This window comes from Lissotriton helveticus, chromosome 5_1 (assembly GCF_964261635.1).
Source record: "Lissotriton helveticus chromosome 5_1, aLisHel1.1, whole genome shotgun sequence".
Classification (NCBI taxonomy): domain Eukaryota; kingdom Metazoa; phylum Chordata; class Amphibia; order Caudata; family Salamandridae; genus Lissotriton; species Lissotriton helveticus.
In genome coordinates this window covers 1585872240-1585891910 of record NC_136065.1, presented here as the reverse complement: position 1 = coordinate 1585891910, position 19671 = coordinate 1585872240, and the positions used below count along the sequence as shown (strand labels likewise).

At 44.7% G+C, this 19671-nt stretch overlaps 1 protein-coding gene across 1 annotated transcript in view; it reads left to right on the top strand.

Moving 5' to 3' along the window:
- SORT1 (sortilin 1) overlaps positions 1–19671 on the top strand; it is a 666378-nt gene that overhangs the window by 204218 nt on the left and 442489 nt on the right. The window contains exons 3-4 of the mRNA XM_078644756.1: positions 15132–15205; positions 15528–15630. Of these exons, the coding sequence (XP_078500882.1) occupies positions 15132–15205; positions 15528–15630 (177 nt within the window). The remainder of the gene's footprint in view (positions 1–15131; positions 15206–15527; positions 15631–19671) is intronic.

The following is a 19671-nucleotide window of genomic DNA, read 5'->3' as shown; positions in this document are numbered from 1 at the left end:
AGCACAGAAAGAGAGTAGGTACAAGTGCATATCATATGGTCACCTGCCCTTCGATTACCTACGGATGGGGCACAGAAATGTGTACGAAAGATGAAGTTTCTGATGCAGCATGGGCAGGCACAGATGTATACAAGGGAGCATCAGTGGAATCCCAGCCAAAAGTTACAGCAGCACATAGATTGGATCGACATTTCATCAGGCAAGATTCATGTCAGAGTAAGAGTGGCTCCTTCTCCCTCTTAATCATCACATGCAATAAGAAAATCTAGGAATTGACAAAACTGCTAGGGAGGAGGACCAACATCATGGGAAATAAAATAAGGCTCGGAAAATGTGGAAGAGAAAGCAAAAGTGCTGAGTGTTTGTCAATTCATTCAGAAAGTATTATACAAAAAGGGAATCTTAAAGTCTTCAAACCTCTGCTGAGGAAACAGAAAAGAAAACTATCTTGGCCTTATAAGAAATTCAGGTGTGAGCGCTGACTTTCTGAAGGAGATTGCACTGCTCTTGGTGAAGTGCCTTGCACTAATTCATAAGCTGGGACTACAGAACACCGATCTGTAGACTACCATCTAGAGTGCATACATGTGCAAAGCCTGCCCAGACCGTGGATGAACTATTCAGGGGTGAAGTGGCTGTAGATGCGGAAGGCAAAACTCTTGGGGGACATGCTGAGTGTTTGGTTCCCTTAAGAGAGGATGTTCCCCGCATAAAGTATGATATTGAGGACCTGGTGGGGCATACCCAGGCTGAAAAGAATCTTTTAGCTGAGGACTTCGTCCAAAAAGGTAGTATAAGAACAACATTATGAATAATGCCTATTCCAACTACAGAGACAGAGTAATGATCCAGCGCTGATTTTTGACTCTTTCCCAACGGGAAATGAAGCAGTAACAGTTAAAAGGTTGGCACTTGTAATGTCAGTCTTCGACCTACAGCAACATAAATCCATTACGTGCACCAATTTACACATGATTTGGACCACCTGTATTAGGCAATCTTGTAGTATGTTCAAGAAAGCTGTTCCTGCAAGTTCTCCCCTAGGTAAAGAGTGAAGTAAGTATAGCTTGCTGCAGATTGTGCCCAGCCACCCAGAGCCCCGGAGTGACGAGGTGACATTTTATGCCTTTTACAGAGTGAAGGCATTTCAACACTGGTGGTAGCATACTGGCACTTATAGACCAGGAGCAAGGAACTGGTCAGCCTGATGAACTGGTCACTCCCATCTGGAACCTTTGGGACTGTGTAAAGGAAGACGTCTTATTGTTAAGGGGATTTTGTATAGCGCACTGTCACCGGAGGTATCATGGCGCTGAAAGGGTGCTGAGGAAACAGAGGGAATTTAGCGGGATTGTGGGAAAAGCCAGGTTTTTAGTGATTTGCGAAATTGAATGAGATTACCGGAAGTCCTAACTGAGAGGGGAAGAGAGTTCCAAAGTTTGGGGCCGAGAAAGGCAAATCTTCGACCCCCAGATCTACAGAATTTGAAAGGAGGGACCACCAGAAGATGTAAGTGAAGTGATCTAAGGTTACGTGAGGGACAGTAGGGGCAGATAAGGGATTTCAGAAAGGCGGGACAGGAACCAGAGAGAGATTTGAAAATAAGACAGCCAACCTTGAAGGCAGCCCTTAGGCTAACCGGGAGCCAATGTAGCTTGATAAGGAGGGGTTTGGCGGACTGCCACTTCGGAATCCCGAGGGCCAGTCTCGCCGCCTGGTTTTGAATGACTTGCAACCTATTGATGGAGCATTTGGGCAAGCCGTGATAGATGGAATTTGAAAAATCCAGGCGGGAGAGAACAAGGGCCATGATGACTTGAAGCAAGGCATCGGGAGTAAGAAAGTAGGCCACCTTCCTGATCCTGCGCAGTTGGAACATGCAGGAGGAAACCACTGTCCCCACCTGCGGCCCCAGAGAGAGCCCAGCGTCAATAGTGACCCCGAGGCTTTTCACCGAGGTTACCGGGGAGGGAGGAGAGCCAAGCTCTGTCGGCCAGAAATGTGGACCCCAGTGGACGGCGCTCCTACCCGGCAGGAGGAGCTCCGTCTTACCGGGGTTCAATTTCAGCTGGTTCTGACACATCCACTGAAAGATATGGGACATGACTGCCTGAAAAGTAGGAATAGAAGAGGGAGAGTTAAGAGAGAAAATGAGTTGTAGGTCGTCCGCGTAATTGAAGACGCGGACGTCCCACTGCCTCAGAGAAGAGAGAAGAGGGCGAAGATAGAGATTGAAAAGAAGAGGGGATAGAGAGGAGCCCTGAGGGACCCCACAAGGCAGATGTTCCCTAGGGGCCCTAAATGTACCTAGGCTGAGGGACTGGGATCTCCCCATAAGGAAAGATTTCACCCAGGCCAGCGCCAGGCCCTGGATGCCGGCCTGTTCGACACGGTGGAGAAGGATGTTATGGTCCACCGTGTCGAAAGCGGCCGACAGATCTAGTAAAACCAGGGCCTGGGAGGTACCCTCCTTATTGCAGCATACCAGTGCCAACCTGCCTAATGAAGAGTGGTGTGAAGATGAGAAGCTCCATACAGGGCACCGGAATCTGCAAATGTCTACTGTAAAATACAGGTCTTGAACAGAGGCTCAGTGAACCTTACCACTTGACAACCCTCTGAAGTTTACGTGCTTGAAGTGTAGGGATATAGTCCTGGCAAACATGAGCTGCTGCTACCTAAAAGTCTGGAGGAAGGCAGTAGTGGCACCATGCATCTGCAGTCATCTCAAGCTACAGTAAACTATGGGTTTGATGAGCAAAGTCTCAAACACAGCATGTTATCTTTAAAAGAACTGATGCAACGACGTTGATCCAAGTAGTTTGTTTGCCAGTCATGCTACCATTTGACAGTAGCTTAAACTTCCATCTTTCTAAAGTAGCCATCTGGTATATAAGCTTTTTTAATCTGCTCCCATGGTGTATGTCGGATGGAAGAGACTGCAGTTGGAGCCTTCCAAGTAAGTAAATACATGTATTTATTCAAGTTTGCAAAATGGGGCAGCGCCAGCAATAAGAAAGCTGTAGACCCCACCGTGTTGTATCTCCAAATTGTCGTCCCTTGCAGCTGACCATTCCAGAACTTATATTGCCACACATCCTGGTTCTGGAATGCTCAGCATGCGAAGGAAAAATATGTCAATAAAAGAAGGTAGTAGTGGTCCCAAAATGGGAGAGGACCGCATATCAAAAGGAGAGACAAGTATCTAAGAAACAAGTAAATGGTGTGGTATATAAACAATAGCTGCGAGTACAACGGGGTGCTATGTAAGCTGTAAGCATTTACTACCAAAAAGTGCCGTAAGCGGATTGAGACAACAATCCACTGGAAAATTCACAAGAGAGTCCGCTAATTGAGCACACCCATAAACACTATATTGGGTCTCAAATACAGCGCAATCTTCAGGGACCCATGTCAGTAATGAATAAATATACAATGCAAAGCATCCAAATGTTCTAACAGATGGGATGAACAGTCCACAAAGCTTCCGTAAATGGTGTTTCTTTTATTATTCTTCCAATATATATCCAAAAAAAGATAGAACAGCCAACACGCGTTTCGTCTGTACCTGGTACGTACAATGACTTTCTCAAGGTTAATGACAGTTTCTTTAACGAATTTCCAAAATCCACTAGATATGACCGAAAAACCGTAAAATCAGTACAAAATGTCCACACTGTGCGCTATAATCAGGTTAATCTGTAAAGAACTACTCCTCACTGTAAAGCAAGTGTAGACTGTGATCGGGGGGTGTAGGCGGACCGAAATAACAGGCGTGGAGGCCGTATATAGTGGGCTATGTCTTAGCCGGTTTTTATTTTCAATACACAGTTCGAAGGGGGGGGAGGGGGGAGGGAGAACAGTGTCCTGAAGCGGTGCTTGGCCCGATGTCGAGACAAAGGCTCTTCACGGAGGGAAGGTGCTTGACCAGAAGTCGTGTTGAAGGCTTCTTCCCGAGGGATTAGACGGTTGGTCACCGGGATGGCGGCTCCTCGGAGGTATGGGAAGGAGAGAGAGAAAGAGGGCCGTTAATCCGACTAGCAATAACAGGCTTATGCCGTAAACCTTCACCAAGGGTGTGCGGGAATTCGAGCAAACGTGAGGAAGGTAGGGGACGGGTCAAGAGGGGGAAAGAGGAAGAATGGGAGGGTAGAAGGGTGACGGAGTGCCGGGGAAGTGTGGGGGATTTTATATACAACTGTGCCTGTGACTTCAAACAGGTAATATACAGAGTTCTACAGTGCTGGGTGCAAGGTGTGGGTTTAACTATTTTACACGCTAATATTTACACTCTCTGTACAAGGGGAGTCGGTACTCACTTGCCCCGCTGCAACTCTCCCGCGAGTTGCGGCCGCTCTCCAGCCTCCTCCACCGGACTCCACCAGTCCTCGGTCCAGACTTAGTCTTCTTCTTCCGCTTCACCGCTCGTCTCCGTAGGTTCTCCGCACGCTGTCTCCTGCCACAAGTCCTCCTGCTTGAACACACTGCTCTCTTCGGTTCTGGCTTTTCCGCACTCTGCCTCTGGGTTGGGGGAGGGACTTCCGGGGTTACTGGCGAGTCCTTCCGTTTTTCCGCTTGTTGCTATTGGCTCCTGAAAAGGAGAGATGGGTGGAGTCCGGGTTGCTACGGACGTCACAGGGTTGAATGGCGAGGTTCGGGGCTTCGAGGGACGAGGTCGCCCGGACGAGGTAGGGGACGTGGATCCGTCACATAGACATAGTGAGTGTGGTCCACGTGAAGATACGTGCTCCAATAACTGTGGTTCTATATAGAAACCACTCCGTAACCGTGTCGATAAACAGCAGTAGAAAGTATCGAGTCAACAATGTCCGTCGTTATGAAGTCCAGAAAAAGTAATCCAGTAAAATTTTACCGGCTCGCAAAATACCCCCTGATGCAATCCCTATCCTGATGGTATCAAGAGGTCACACAGTGATAAGCAAACCAGTCATTGTGATACAAGAAATGTGTATATACGTGGGCTCACAATCCCCGGACCACCGCGCATGATAACCTGCCTTTGGTGTTCCTAAGGACATAATTTCTGCTCTAACTTTTAGAATGACTACACTTGATTGTTTCTTGCTCTAGCAAAGATCTGCACACAACCATCTTCAGGCAACACACTCATTGCTCCCTTAAACATGGTGAGCCACTTAGCAAACAGTATATCACGCACATTACGCCTCAAGGCTATAAAAGGCGTAACACCAGTGACACTGTGTGGTGTATTGCGATATCTCAAACATTGCTCTCAAGGCATCTTGAATACACAACCCTGAATTGACAGCACCTCTCATACGTTCACTGAATAATCTGTTCATCCTTTCCTCATGGCAATTGCTTTGGGAATGATACAGACAGATCTTGTGCTTAATACCAGCATTGCACAAAAAATTATTCATCTCACAGGATATAAATTGCACTCAGTTGTTTGAGACAATTTCTAAAGGAAAGCCTTCCTTAGAAAAAATATCTGTAGTAAACTCAATCACACTCTTAGTGTTGGGTTCCCTAAAAAAACGTCCTCGCAAACAGTTGGAGGCATAGTCTACCATGAAAATGGCATACATTTGAAGCAATGGCAGTAACTGGAAAGGTCCAAGAAATGAAACGCGTAGTCTTTCCCATGCATCACTGGGGCACTCTACCCTCTCCGTTGGAGGAGTCCTGCATTGCAGACCCTAGTCATTAGCTTTACACTCTACATATCTCTTAACTTAATCCAACACTCAACATCCCTGTCCATTGCAGGCCACTAAAGGTTTTCTCTCAACAGCTTCCTACTAGCTGTCATGCCAAGATGTCCCTCATAAGATAGCTACAACAACCTGTTACTAATTTTCAATTATCAACCAGTATGACATTGTGAAGTAATAAACCCTTTTCTAATGTAAGCTCACTCTGCACCTTGCTGTAAGTTTGATACTGAGAAGGAAGAGAATAGAATTCAGAGTGGTGTCTCAAGAATAATCTTTTTCTGTTCCAGCAGCATACTTACAAACAGATTCAAGGAACTGCTATGGGTAGCTACTTTGCCCCCAACAATGCAAATTTGCATATGGGCTGGTGGGAGGAGCAAGTAATAGCAGCCGACTATGCAGATGAAGGGGCAGAAAACATTGTCCTTTGGATTAGATTTATTGACAACCTTTTCATTCTTTGGAAGGGGTCACCTGAGTCTGCAAAAATGTTTGCACAGAAACTAAACATAAATTACCTAAACCTCACATTCACACGTCATTAGCAAAAATGAGGTACTCTTCCTTTATCTAGTGGTGAAGTTAACAGATTGCACATCAGGACGTACTGAAAACCTACCTCTGACAATTCTATACTACACGCAAGTAGCTTCCATCCAGCGAAACTCAAAAATAGCATCCCTTATGCAGAAAATCTGGGCATAAGGCGTAACTGCAGTAGTGAGGGCACACTGAGGGTGGTCCAGAGTGATCTGTCCCAACGACTCTTGATACAGCCAAAGAGAATGAAAAAAAAATAGAAGATCTGTTATTTGGTACGCACAAGAGAAAGCAACAACCCACTGACGACAGCCAGATTCGCCTGATCACGGGGTACTCAACCTATCATGCCAGATTATGTAATATTTTGCACAGACACTGGAGACTTATTAAAAGTGATCCGGTGATAAGGCATGACATACCCTGAATACCACTCATTTTGTTTCGAAGGGCAAAATCGATGCAGAGTTAATTAGTGCAGATCCTCTCCCAGACTAGGAGCGGTTCTGAGTGGTTGAGAATAAGCAGGGATTTCCAGAAATGCTCCAGGTGCAAAGCCTGCCAACATGGTCGTTCTATGAAGACCCTTCAGTCACCCCTAAGAAATAAACTATGACCATTCTGGGGATGTTTAAATGCAGGACCGAATTTGCAGTTTATGTGCTAGGGTGTTCCTGTCCTAAACAGTACATAGGTAGTACTATTCATATGGTGCACGTTAGGATCTTGCAACATTTTAGAGCCATAACCAATGATGATCAGAGCTACCCATTGGCGAAGCACATCCATGAATAAAACCAAGGAACAGCTAAAAATCTGGTATATTATGTGATAGACGCCATTCCCAAAAAGCCAAGGGGTTGCAATAGGGAGCTGCAACTGAGGAGGTTGGAATCACGTTATATACTCATGTTGAAAAGCACCATCCCAAATGGCCTAAGCTAGGATGAAGAGTTACAATTGCATCTTTAGTTATATTCGACACCCGCTATCAAATAGCCTTTGAGTTGAAATGAAATTAAATGAAAAAGATATTTATAAAGCGCAATACAATTACCCGAAGGTGTCAAGGCGGTAGCTCATCAGGTAAACGTATGACGTAAGATCTTAATTCAAAGTCATAGATTAAACAGCCATGTCTTTAGTGCTTTCCTGAAAAACAACAGGTGAGTTTCGTAGTTTAACTTCAGACAGTTGGTGGCCATCGCTTCACCAACTTGACGGAGGCAGGTATAGAACTGTGATGCAGTGTCCGAGGGCGAGCCTGTCACTGATACCACAATTTGGATATCGTCGGCATAGGAAATTGCTGAGAAGCGCAGGCATCTGATCAACTGCGCCAGGGGGCAACATAAATGTTAAAAAGAGTGGGGCTCAATGATGAGCCATGGGGTACCCCACAAGGCAGTGTGAAATTGTGTGATTTGAATTCAGAAAGTGCTACAAATTGTTATCGGTCAGACTGAAAAAATCGAAGTAGGATGAGAGCTTTTCCTTTTATGCCTATCCTCATCCAGGAAAGCATTTTTCTCTATATATTCAGGTAATACTACATTCATTGCCTTCTCAACCATTGTGGCGGGCAGGGGGAGTCTTGAGAATGAACGATAATTGTTAGAATCTGCCCCGTCTCAGTTTGCTTTCTTTAGTAGAGGGTGAACTGATGCTAATTTCCATTTGGTGGAAAATATGCCTGAGGAAAACGTTTGGTTGAAAATGGGAGAGAGATGACAAGCATTTTTTTCTGGTAGAAGATGTAAGATCTTGAGAGGGCATGGGTCTAATGGGGATCCCGATTTGGTAGACAGAAGTAATTTGGTAACCTGGTCAGAGGTCAAGGATGGAAAATGAGGTAGTTCTGGAGGATCGATAGATTTTGAGGTGGCTAAAGAGACCTCATCTTTCATGTTAGAAGTGACTGACGTACATTGGGTGGGGGGTTGCACATTGAGACTGGGATGTAGAGAAACCACTGTAGACTGATTTAACTTTATCCTGAAAGAAGGTGGCCAGAGAGCTGCAAAAGTCTGGCTTACTGGTGTGTTGGCTATTTCGTGGGTTTTGGCTAACTTTTTTACTGCAACAAATAGCTCTTTGGATTAGTGTTTTGCTGCTGTTATGGCTGTGGAGAAATAGCAGGTCTTCTCATCATGCATTTGTTTTTTATAGTCTAGCTCGGATTGTTTTATGGCTGTTCTGTCACTCATATCGTAACAGGATCTCCACTTCCTTTCAAAACGGCGATAGTTTTGTTTTTGAAGTCCAAGCTGTTCAGCAAACCATGGTTCAGAGCGTCTTGCTCCTTGATTAATGGTGGACTTTTCAGGTAAAACATGGTCAATTGAGCTGCGGATCCACTGCTCGAAGGCAACTGCCACTATGTTGGGTTCATTATTAAACTTGGGGGATTCAGGGCTGGTGAGCATTCAATGGTTTCACATACAATTTTATTCCAAGGTCGGAAACGTCTAGGATGTTTATTTCTTACGTTGTCATATCCTAAATGATGAAAAGAAAGGGATAACATGACAGCTTTGTGATCAGACTAGGTAAACGGGAGACATTGTAGAACGCTATTATGAGAGAAAATACCATCCAACAGGTGCCCTGCCGAGTGGGTGCTGCCGATTCCTTGCGGAGTAAGTCCTAGGCTATTCATGATATCGATAAATTGTACAGCATGGCGTCTGGCCGTTCAAGAGATAAAAGCCATCTCTGTGATCGTGCTGCGGCCATGCTTTTACCTCCCCCGATGCTCGGCATCTAGACTGCCAACGAATGACCCTCCCCTATTGAAGTTTCCAGGACTACCGGAAGTGTAGCAATCGCAGTAGCTAGCCCTCGTTACTCGCCCTGAGGGAAAGTGCAACTGCTGCTGAAGTAGGTTTAATGTAATTTATTTCCACGTTTTGTCATGGTTAATAGGCATTGGATATTAGATCTGACATTATGTCCCAATTTGGTGTGCTTTTGTTATTTTTAAGGAACTCCAATATTCTATATACAATAACTTATTGGGGACATGGGCCTGACCTAGTAGATGTGTATATGTGCCCTTGTCCTTCTACTAAGATATATATTGCTTCAATTCTGCAGCTAATTTAGCAGACTGATACATCAGTAGAGAGAGGGCATAGGACAGTGCAACCATTGTTATACATTTGCATCCCCTGTGTTGTAGGAGAGTTTAGCCACTACCCGCTCCACCCAAACATTCTTCTATATATATCTCCCCCGCCCCCTTTTTACAGGCAAGTTTTATTGGATATTTTGAGTTCAAGTGCCTCAAAACAGCTTTTATTCGCAAAGTAACATTGTTTGCATAAAGGAGTCCCTAAAACTTTTACTTACTGGTTCACTGGGGTGTCTTAAATGCTAAGTTACTCCGTGCATGTGTTGTACAGTGCTTATCTTGCTCATCTGCTTATCTTGCCCATCTGCTTATCTTGCATATCTGACTAGCACTCTAGAACACTATGGGGTTCCTCGTTCTGGAGTTTCCATCTGCCCTGTTGGCAGTTGGAGCTCTGGTCAGATAGGGGATAGTCCTATCTACTCTGTGCTGCAATAAAGCTGACTTCTACAAATATACTGCCTCCAGACATCGTACTTACATTACAACATTTGGCGACTTGGACTCGGATCGCGTCTGGCCACAGCTTTCATTTCGTGACTTTGCAGCAGAAGAAATTACAGAGAGGTAGCAGTTCCATCAGCCCCCGAACCCTGTGCAGTGAACGAGGCGAAGCGAGGCGAACCTCCGGCTTATCGTTGTCCCGCAGGGAGAGTAGTCGACACCCAGGATTTCGTCTGGTGCCGATGTGGAGAAGTTTGGCGTTGGCTTGAGAAATTCAAAGGCCTTGTGACGACGGAATAGCGGCCATGGCAGAAACAGCATTCTAAAGGTAGCGTAACAACCAAGAGGTAGCGTCAGTATCCTAGCAACTACTGAAACACAACGCTGGAACGCGGCGCCCAATTACGCGGCGGTCTTGGTCCTAAAACGAACATACGTCAGAGTATGTTAACACACGCCTGGACGTGCTGACGCAGGACGTAGACGGCCATTTTGTGAGGCCAAAACAATAGTTGTTGCGTAGGAGACGCGACTCAGCGTTGTAACATCAGCTGTTCGTGTAGCACATCAGCTATTCCGTCAACGCCAGTACATGAACAGTTAGAGTCACACACAGAAGGTGATTAATTTATGCGGTAAGCGCTGAAAGAACTGTTCTTTGGTAAACCATTACCCGGTTGATTATTGTGCTCAGTACTTGTTGGCTGAGAGCTATCACATTGCGGTGCAATGGTATTAGCGCATATCGTTGGCTGAGAGCTATCACATTGCGGTGCAACTGTATTAGCGCATATCAGACTATAGATTACCTGACTCCTATACAATATTGCTAGCATGTCACAACCAATTAATGTTGCCCTCCCTCCCCAATTCTTGCCCGAACCAGGGAATCCGTCTATGGCATGGGAGGATTGGATTGTGATGTTCTATAATTACATAGAGGCTCTGGATGGAGAAGATTTCTCACCTAAGAGGAAAAAAGCTCTACTAATGACTACATTAGGAAAGGAGGGACAACGAGTGTTCAAATTTATACCGCAAGTTCTATCTTCAGGATCCACGTCACAAGTTGATGAATTCAAGGAAGCAATAGCGAGACTGGAGACTAGATTTGGGAAAGAGGAAAATCTGGTTTTACAGAGATAAATTTTACAAAAACAAGCAGTTGGAGGGTGAGAGCATTGATGACTTTGTTGCGCGGTTACGCGAACTGTCAGTAAAGTGCAGTTTTGGTCAGATGGCTGACGAACTTATTAGAGACCAACTTATTGTCCAAGCGAACAATAGGAAAGTCCAAGAACGATTGTGGGCAGCAAAGAATCCAACGTTAAAAGTAGCCATAGATTTGGCCAAAGTTGTAGAAGAAAGCGAAAAATGCATGAAGGAATTGCAGAAAAGTGGTTTAGAACCAAGAATCGCAGAAATTTCCAGCAAGGTGGGGAATAGTGACAATAGTGAGGAAGAGGCGGCAGCCATCGCCATTGTTAGGAAAAAAGGATATGTACTCCAGAAGAAAAATGTACAGTCTAACAACAAAAACAGCTCTAAAATGTGCATGAAGTGTGGAAGTTATTCGCATACTTCCGATGCTAAATTTTGTTTTGCCAGTAATAAGGAGTGTTTACGATGTGGGAAAATAGGGCATTTCGCCAAAATGTGTAGAAACAAGAATAGTTCGAAAGTGACAGTAGTCAGTGAGTATGGTGAACTAAGGCGTGATGTGAATAAGATTTTGGTGTTGTGCGACTCCATTTGTTCTTGTGAAGAACGGAGAGGGAGAATTTTGAAAACAGATTTTACCATTGATGGGAAGTCTGTCAATCTAATGGTTGATACAGGTTCAAAATGGACTATAATTCCTATGTCCCTGATGAAGAGTGTGTGGGGTGACAGGACTTTGAGAGAATGTGACATCTTTCCCTCTGGCTACCAAGGTGAAAAAATAGATCTCTTGGGCTACTTTGATGGTAAAATTGAATTCAGGAATAGGTCAGCATTGGGTAAAGTGTACATATCCATTGATGGACCAGCCATTCTGGGACGCTACCAACAATACGACTTACACATTGTGGTCAATCCCAGGGCTGATGATCCCGTCTCAATTGTTGACAACTCCTCATTGAATGAGATTCTAGAAAGATTCAAAAATGTCTTTAGGGATCAGTTAGGAGAACTAGTAGGATACTCTCACCATATAATTCTCAAGGAAGGCAGTACTCCCGTTCAGCACAAGGTTAGACGTGTCCCTTTCGCTTTACGGGAGGAAGTTAAAGCCACATTAGAGGAAATGCTCCAAGGAGGCATCATCGAGCCCGTTGAAGCGTCTCCGTGGGTTTCGCCTGTTGTGATTTCCCAAAAATCTGATAATAAGATTAGGTTTTGTGTAGACCTGCGCTCGTTGAACAAATGTGTAGTGGCGGATGTGTTCCCACTACCAAATATTGGTGAGCTAGTGTCAACACTTAAGGGAGCCAGGTTTTTCAGTAAGCTAGACCTAAAACATGCTTACCATCAGATTTGTCTAGATGATGTTTCCAAGCACCTAACTGCTTTCATTACTAGTGAGGGAACCTTCCAGTTCACGCAATTACCGTTTGGCCTTGTCTCAGCGGCCAGCGTGTTCCAGAGACTGGTCTCGGAAGTTTAAGGGTCTAGACAAAGTTTTGTATTTTCAAGATGATGTTTTAATCTATGGAGATTCACTTGAAGAACATAATGGAATTTTGCAGAGTGTATTACGAAGAATAGATGATGCTGGGCTCACTTTGAGAAAAGAGAAGTGTGCTTTCCTTTTGAAGGAGATTGAATATTTAGGGTTTTCTTTGTCTGAGGAGGGCATAAAGCCTAAGAGAAACCTATTAGAAGCTATTGAGTTAGCTCCCTCACCTGTTGATAAAGATCAACTTCGGTCCTTCATGGGCTTAATTGAATTTTATTCAAAATTTGTGAGGGATTTTTCATCTAAGACTGCACCTTTGAGATGTTTATTGAAAAAGGGTGTCAAATTTAATTGGTCCACTGAGCATGAATCGTGCGTTAATCTGATAAAAAGGGAGCTTAAATCTGCTGGTGTACTGGCCCCTTTTGATACAAGTCGTTCCTCGGTTTTGATGGTTGATGCGAGTGGGGTGGGACTCGGTGCGGTGCTTTTGCAGAAGCATGGGGGAGAAGAGAAGACCATAGCTTTTGCTTCCAGGCCCCTGTCCGCTTCTGAATCCAATTACTCAGTCATAGAGCGTGAGGCTCTTGCAGCTGTTTGGGGCACAAGCTATTTTAGAACATACTTATGGGGCTACAAATTTGTTCTGCGCACAGACCATAAACCACTGGTCAACGTGTTAGCCCCCGGTGGCGCTGGGAAGGGGTCTCCCAGGTTGGCGAGGCTAGCTTCTCGCTTGCAGGATTACCAGTACGAGATTGAGTTTGTTCACGGTTGGAAGAACATCCAGGCGGATTGTTTGTCCCGACTTCCAGCACACTCTGGGGAGTGTAGCAGAAATAGTAGCAATGTCTTGGATGATTTTGCTGTAGCAGCAGTGGTGGAGGATGTGCTATTTTTAGGAGGTGGTTCTTTCACTCGTGATGACTGGGTGAGGAGTATGGGTGGGGAGTATGGGTGAGGAGTATGGAGGAAGTTTTACAGTCTGTTATTGAGCTTGTTTCTAAGGGGACTAGAAGAGAAAGCACTGTTATGCCTGAAGTTGGACCCTTTTTGAGAATCTTGGATGAACTTTCTCTAGAGGGAGAGAATGTGTTGATGCGAGGTGACCGTTTCATCCCTCCCAGTTCATTGCGGGGTAGAATTCTCAGTTTGGCTCATGAGGGCCATTTGGGCCAAACCCTCACTCAGCGTCGTGTTAAGGAGAATTTCTGGTGGCCGACGGTTGATAATGACGCTGTGGATTGTGTGGTGAAGTGCGATTATTGCAAGGAAGGAGAGAAAAGGTTAAAGGTTGTGGGATCACACTCACCTCAAAAAATTGGGTTTGAGAACTTACCTTGGCACAGCATCTGCCTAGATTTCATAGGTCCAATGAATGAGTTACCCGTGAACCAACGGTTTGCCATTGTGGTGATTGATTGTTTCTCAAAATGGCTCTGTGTGCAATTTGTGAAAGAGATTGACACTGACACTACCATTGCCTTTTTGAAGGGTGTATTTTTGAATGAGGGTTATCCTTCTGTTCTCATCTCCGATAATGGCACTCAGTTGACGTCTTTGAAGATGGCTTCATTTATGTGTGAGTGTGGCATCAGACATCAGAGGACAAGCTTGTACAACCCGCAGGGGAATGGCCTCTGCGAGAGAGTGAATCGTCTGGTGAAGGGGGTGATTCAAATGTTTGTTCAAAGTGGATGTTTTTCGCATGAGCGGGTGCAAGAGCTGGTGTGGGCCTACCGATCAACACCTCATAGAAATGGAGAAAAATCTCCGTTCGAATTGATGCGCGGACGCACACCAGTCTCAAAGTTGACTCCTGCATGGATGAGATGTGAGGGGAGTGAGGTTTTACCCCCTACTGACAATTCCCTGCCCATTGCAGTGGGTGACCTGGTCAAGATTAAGCCGGGAAGGTTTTCTAAGGGTCTTAGTAAGTATAGGGGTCCTTTTAGAGTCAAAAAAGCTTCTCCACATTTTGTTGTATTGGATAATGGGGAAACTTGGAATTATAGGAGGGTGGCTTTGTTCCAAAGAAAGGTTCGTGGTTCTTCTATTTGTTCAGAGGGTGGAGGTTCTGGGAGCTGTAATGGTTATTTGTTAGCTCCTGATGGCGGGTTGGTTCTCCCTTCTGTTTCCATCGGAGGGAGGGAGGTGGGTAGTGGTGATGCTCCGGCTTCCATGTCAGTACATGGTAGTGCCCTGGGTGACTCAGTTCCTTCTTCTTTGTCTCAGTTGCCCACTAGGGAGATCACAATAAAGAGTTCTCGCCCTCGGCGCCCACCCACTTACCTAGATGATTATATACATTGATAATACTATGTTCTCACAGTGATTATTGTTTCTATTTTCTTTTATCTATTAAGGGGGGTAGATATGTTGTACAGTGCTTATCTTGCTCATCTGCTTATCTTGCCCATCTGCTTATCTTGCTCATCTGACTAGCACTCTAGAACACTATGGGGTTCCTCGTTCTGGAGTTTCCATCTGCCCTGTTGGCAGTTGGAGCTCTGGTCAGATAGGGGATAGTCCTATCTACTCTGTGCTGCAATAAAGCTGACTTCTACAAATATACTGCCTCCAGACATCGTACCTACATTACAACAGCATGCTTTATTGCCTCACATTGTCTTCTGACTTTTTTCTTCTTCAGGTAATCCTTGTATTGACCACATACCAAGTGCCGTTCTTGATTATGAGCTTCGGTCAGTCCAAACTCTACCGCAGGTAAGAGAGAGGCATCTTCCATTTGAGACATGCAGGTTTTAGTGTTTAGTAAGTTAAAGTGCTGTTTTGGTGTGCATTGTGCAAAGAGAAAAGTTGTTCATATGAATTGTGTTCAAAACCTGTTTTGGGTGGCCATTCAGGCACTCGTTTGCCCATATGGATGTTGTGGGTTAAGGCTGGTTTGGGGTATGTATTGGTTATGGTGCATGGAGAGAGACTAGTGCTACCAGTTGTTATGGGCAGGATAATTGTGGCATTCAAAATTCATAAACAGCAGTGATGATTGACCTTTTTCTTTTACTTGCATTTGTTTAATTCCTAGCGATGATTTCGGGAAGACTTTTGTGGAAATCACCCCCCTTATCAATAACACTTTTATCCGCACTGAGTTTGGAATTGCTGTTGGCCCTGATAACTTCGGCACGGTAGGAAACAACCTTTACCTAAGGGGATGAATAGAGAGGGTAAGGTAGGGTGGTAAAACGCTTAAAACACAAAGTGCTTTCTCCCCTCTCTCCCCACACCTTCTTTCTCCTCCCTGTTGACTAACTTAATTATTTTTTAATTCTTGTTGCCAGATGATGTGTTCTGCTCTTTCAAATCTGCTGCAATTTTTCTCTTAAACATTAATTTCACTCGCATATCTTGACTATGGAACTTAATTTTACTGTTTTGGATGTATTCTCCAAATGTAAGTTAAGAAAAAGTGTCCTGGTTGATTTGAGTGCTATTAGTAAGTTCACGTCAAAGGAACTGTGAGCAACTATTTTGAATAATGACACCACTCACAAAGGTCCTCTGCTGGTACTTTTCCTCAAGTTTTGAGATTTCATCGGGCTCTTATTGGTAGGTGCTCATTTGACTTGTTGCCTTAGAATTGAACTTCATGTTAATCTGCAACAATTGTAAAATCTGTTGGTTTTCAGTAGACAGTTCAGAACTTTTGTCAAATAAGTGGTAACACAGCCAATATTCCCTAACACTACCTAGCACAAAGACACCCGGTTTCTATTAACATTAATGTCCAAAATTAGAACCAAACACAAGACTGGAGTTATACCTATCAATGTATTTTAAAATCATATTTGACCTGCAATGCAAAGTAAAACAAAGGAAATTTTCAACCCTTTCACCCAATGGCTTTATCTAAAATATTGCCTTTAATGGCAATAAGAACTACCCCAATCCTCTGCAAATACAATCTTAAAGTAGTTGAGATAAGGTACGGTGCAACGGTGCAACGTTTTTCCAGTTGTTAGAATCTCAGGTTATATAACACAGTTTTTGTATAGTGAAGTATTCGCTACCTATTTTGCTGTGCGGGTGGGTGCGATTGTAGATTTCTTCTGCAATTGGTTGGTTGGACTATTGGAGCATATTTATGTTAATTCATGTTTCTCCGTTCTTCTTTAGGGTGCCCATTGTGGGTTGCCTGATAGTAGGTTGCTCCAAAAGGGTGTGTGGTGGCCTTTCGATTTTCTGCTCAATCCTAGTGAATGGCAGTTGAAAGGATTGTGGGAGGGCTGTATATATCACCAGTTAGCCTCTGTATATGTGATCTGTGCGGTATTATCTTGCAAGGGGGCGGGAGATAGTTGTGAAACTGGTGCTTCTGTTAAACATTTAATATTGTGCCCTGCAAAATAAGTCTTGAGGGAAATGTTTGCCATGGAACACCGCTCTATAGAGAGCAAGGAATGACCTAGAGGAGTGAAAGATGTACATTGGCTAATATTTGCTGGAGCAAGCTGTAAGAACTGAATTTTGTCCCATGGAATGCATCTTAGGGTAGTGTATATGGGCCCTCGGAGAGAGATCTGTTTGGATGAGATAAGCTATGGGGGTTAGATTTGCTGTTGATAAGATACTTTCTGGGAGACAGATTTGCAGAGAGATGGTGGAAGTAAATTGGCTATCTTGAAGTGTCTGAAGAGGATGAGATATGACATAAAACTGAAATCTGTAGGTTTGGGAAGTGCCACTGCCTCCCATTCTATCCTAATTGCTATACACTCTGTTTTAGCAGTCTACCCTACTCCCTCAATATTTTGGTGTGACAGCTTGTCCTAATCACAAAAACACAACTGATAATGCAACTGCCCTAGTCATTAACCAGTACTGTGTAGAAGTCTGCTGTTCTCACTGGACACTAATGTGCATCAGCCTGCCCTAATAACTGATATGAGGGTACTGCAGTCTGTTTATATCACTTGCTCCATGGAAGGGCAGCATGTAAATACCACTAAATATCGTGGCATGGCATAACTGTTGTTTCTGATGGATACTTCTTCCAGCAAGTTCCTCGCTTTAAGAATATTCTCCAGTCAGAAGCTTGGATCTGGGTATACTTTTCTAGCAATAGCTCTCGAGCACTGCCAAAGGCCTGATCAGGGACTTCCAGAATTTGATGAAATCAGCATTTTTAAGGGGCAAACCTAAGTTTTTCTACACCTTAGCAACCCTGTTCTGGAGCTCTTCTCGATTCTCAACCAACACAAAATGCAGGGGGGGGGTGCTTGGAAAATGTAATGCAAGAACAATGTGTTATGAATTATGTTATTTCAAATATCCAGGCTGTACCTGATGTGCCACGGGTAATAATGACATTTCCTCAGCCCATTGTAGACTCGGAAAGTTGAAAGAGTTGCAGGTCTCTGAGACTTAAGGGGCTTACATCTGCTACCAACTGTTTGTATGAAGCAATTCTAGTAATAATGTTTGATTACCAAAAGGAATTCAACTTCTCACAAGTTTATCTAGAGAGCTTCATGCTCTCCGAGCAACCTGCAACTACACTGTGGGACCTGTAGTCCATGCAACCTATTCCAGAATACTCAGCCCTTTTGTAATGGTTTGTGAAAACATTGAGGTGGTAGATATTTAAGGACTGACTCTGCTGATAAATTCTAAGTTCCAGTGAGTATACAGATGGTACTTCCTATCGGTGAATTGACAGTTAGAACGCCACCAACCTTTGAAACTGCTTTAAAAATCCTGGATGTCTTTAACCATGGCAGACTTTCAGTTGGAAATCTTTAGGTCTCGCCTGGCTTTAGCAGCGCGCATGCGTTGCCCTCTCCATGCGAGGGCTTTTTGGAATCACAACGATTCCAGAAGCTCGCTTTCTGTTCTGCCTGTGTTTTGCATTGGTGCTCGTCATTTTGCTAAACCAATTATGCAAAACCAGGTGTAACGGTTGTCCAGGAGGCTTTTTAGTCCCTCCGGGTTACCACCCTGTCCACTTTTGGCCCTGGCGACCGGGATTGGATCTTTTACTTGCGGCGGGAGACAGTGTCTCTTAATTAGCCACTAAGCACTCTTTAAATTTCTTTGCGAGCCACTCTCAGTGCAGGCACAATGTTTTTTTTTATTAACAGAGCATTGCGCTTTAATGCGCTTACATTTTTTTTATTAATGGAGCATTGCGCTTTAATGTGCTTTACATTTTAAATGCAGTACTGGGCTGTACAGAGCCCTCATTGCTGTGTGTGCGCTACATGAACTGATATAATAGGCTCTTGCTCTACAAGGTCTGCTGCCTGTTTCTTTAGCAAATTCATACAGCGCAAACTGAACTCAAGAGTAGTAGAGACTTTACAAGACACCCAGTTACATTACATGAGCCACTCTCACTGCAGGCACAACGTGTTTTTTTATTTATTAACGGAGCAATGCGCTTTAATGCACTTTAAATTCTAAATGCTGCACTGGGATGTACAGCGCGATCATCATGCGTGATTAATCAATTAATCTCCCCATGGTCCCCCTGGTTTACTAAAAATGGGGTGCTAAGGAACATTCACATGTGCTATAAGAAGGGACCACCCCGTTAAATCCGTTTAGTGTTCTATCTACTCTCCGTTTTTTGTTTCTAATATTCAGTATCTTTCTGCTTTCCAATGTGCCACCTTCGAGATCCTCCTCTCCTTCCGCATTCTGCCAGCACCTTCCTACCCAATAATCGTCCACCACCACATCCACCTTTACCACCACGTCCACCACCACATCCACCATCATGTCCTCCTCCACCACCACCACGTCCACTTCCCCCACCACTAGGTCTACATCCATCACCACGTCCATCACCACGTCCATCACCACGTCCATCACCACGTCCATCACCACGTCCACCACCACGTTCAACACCACCACGTTCAACACCACCACGTTCAACACCACCACGTCCAGCACCACCACGTCCAGCACCACCACGTCCAGCACCACCACGTCCAGCACCACCACGTCCAGCACCACCACGTCCAGCACCACCACGTCCAGCACCACCACGTCCAGCACCACCACGTCCAGCACCACCACGTCCAGCACCACCACGTCCAGCACCACCACGTCCAGCACCACCACGTCCAGCACCACCACGCCCAACACCACCACGCCCAACACCACCACGCCCAACACCACCACGCCCAACACCACCACGCCCAACACCACCACGCCCAACACCACCA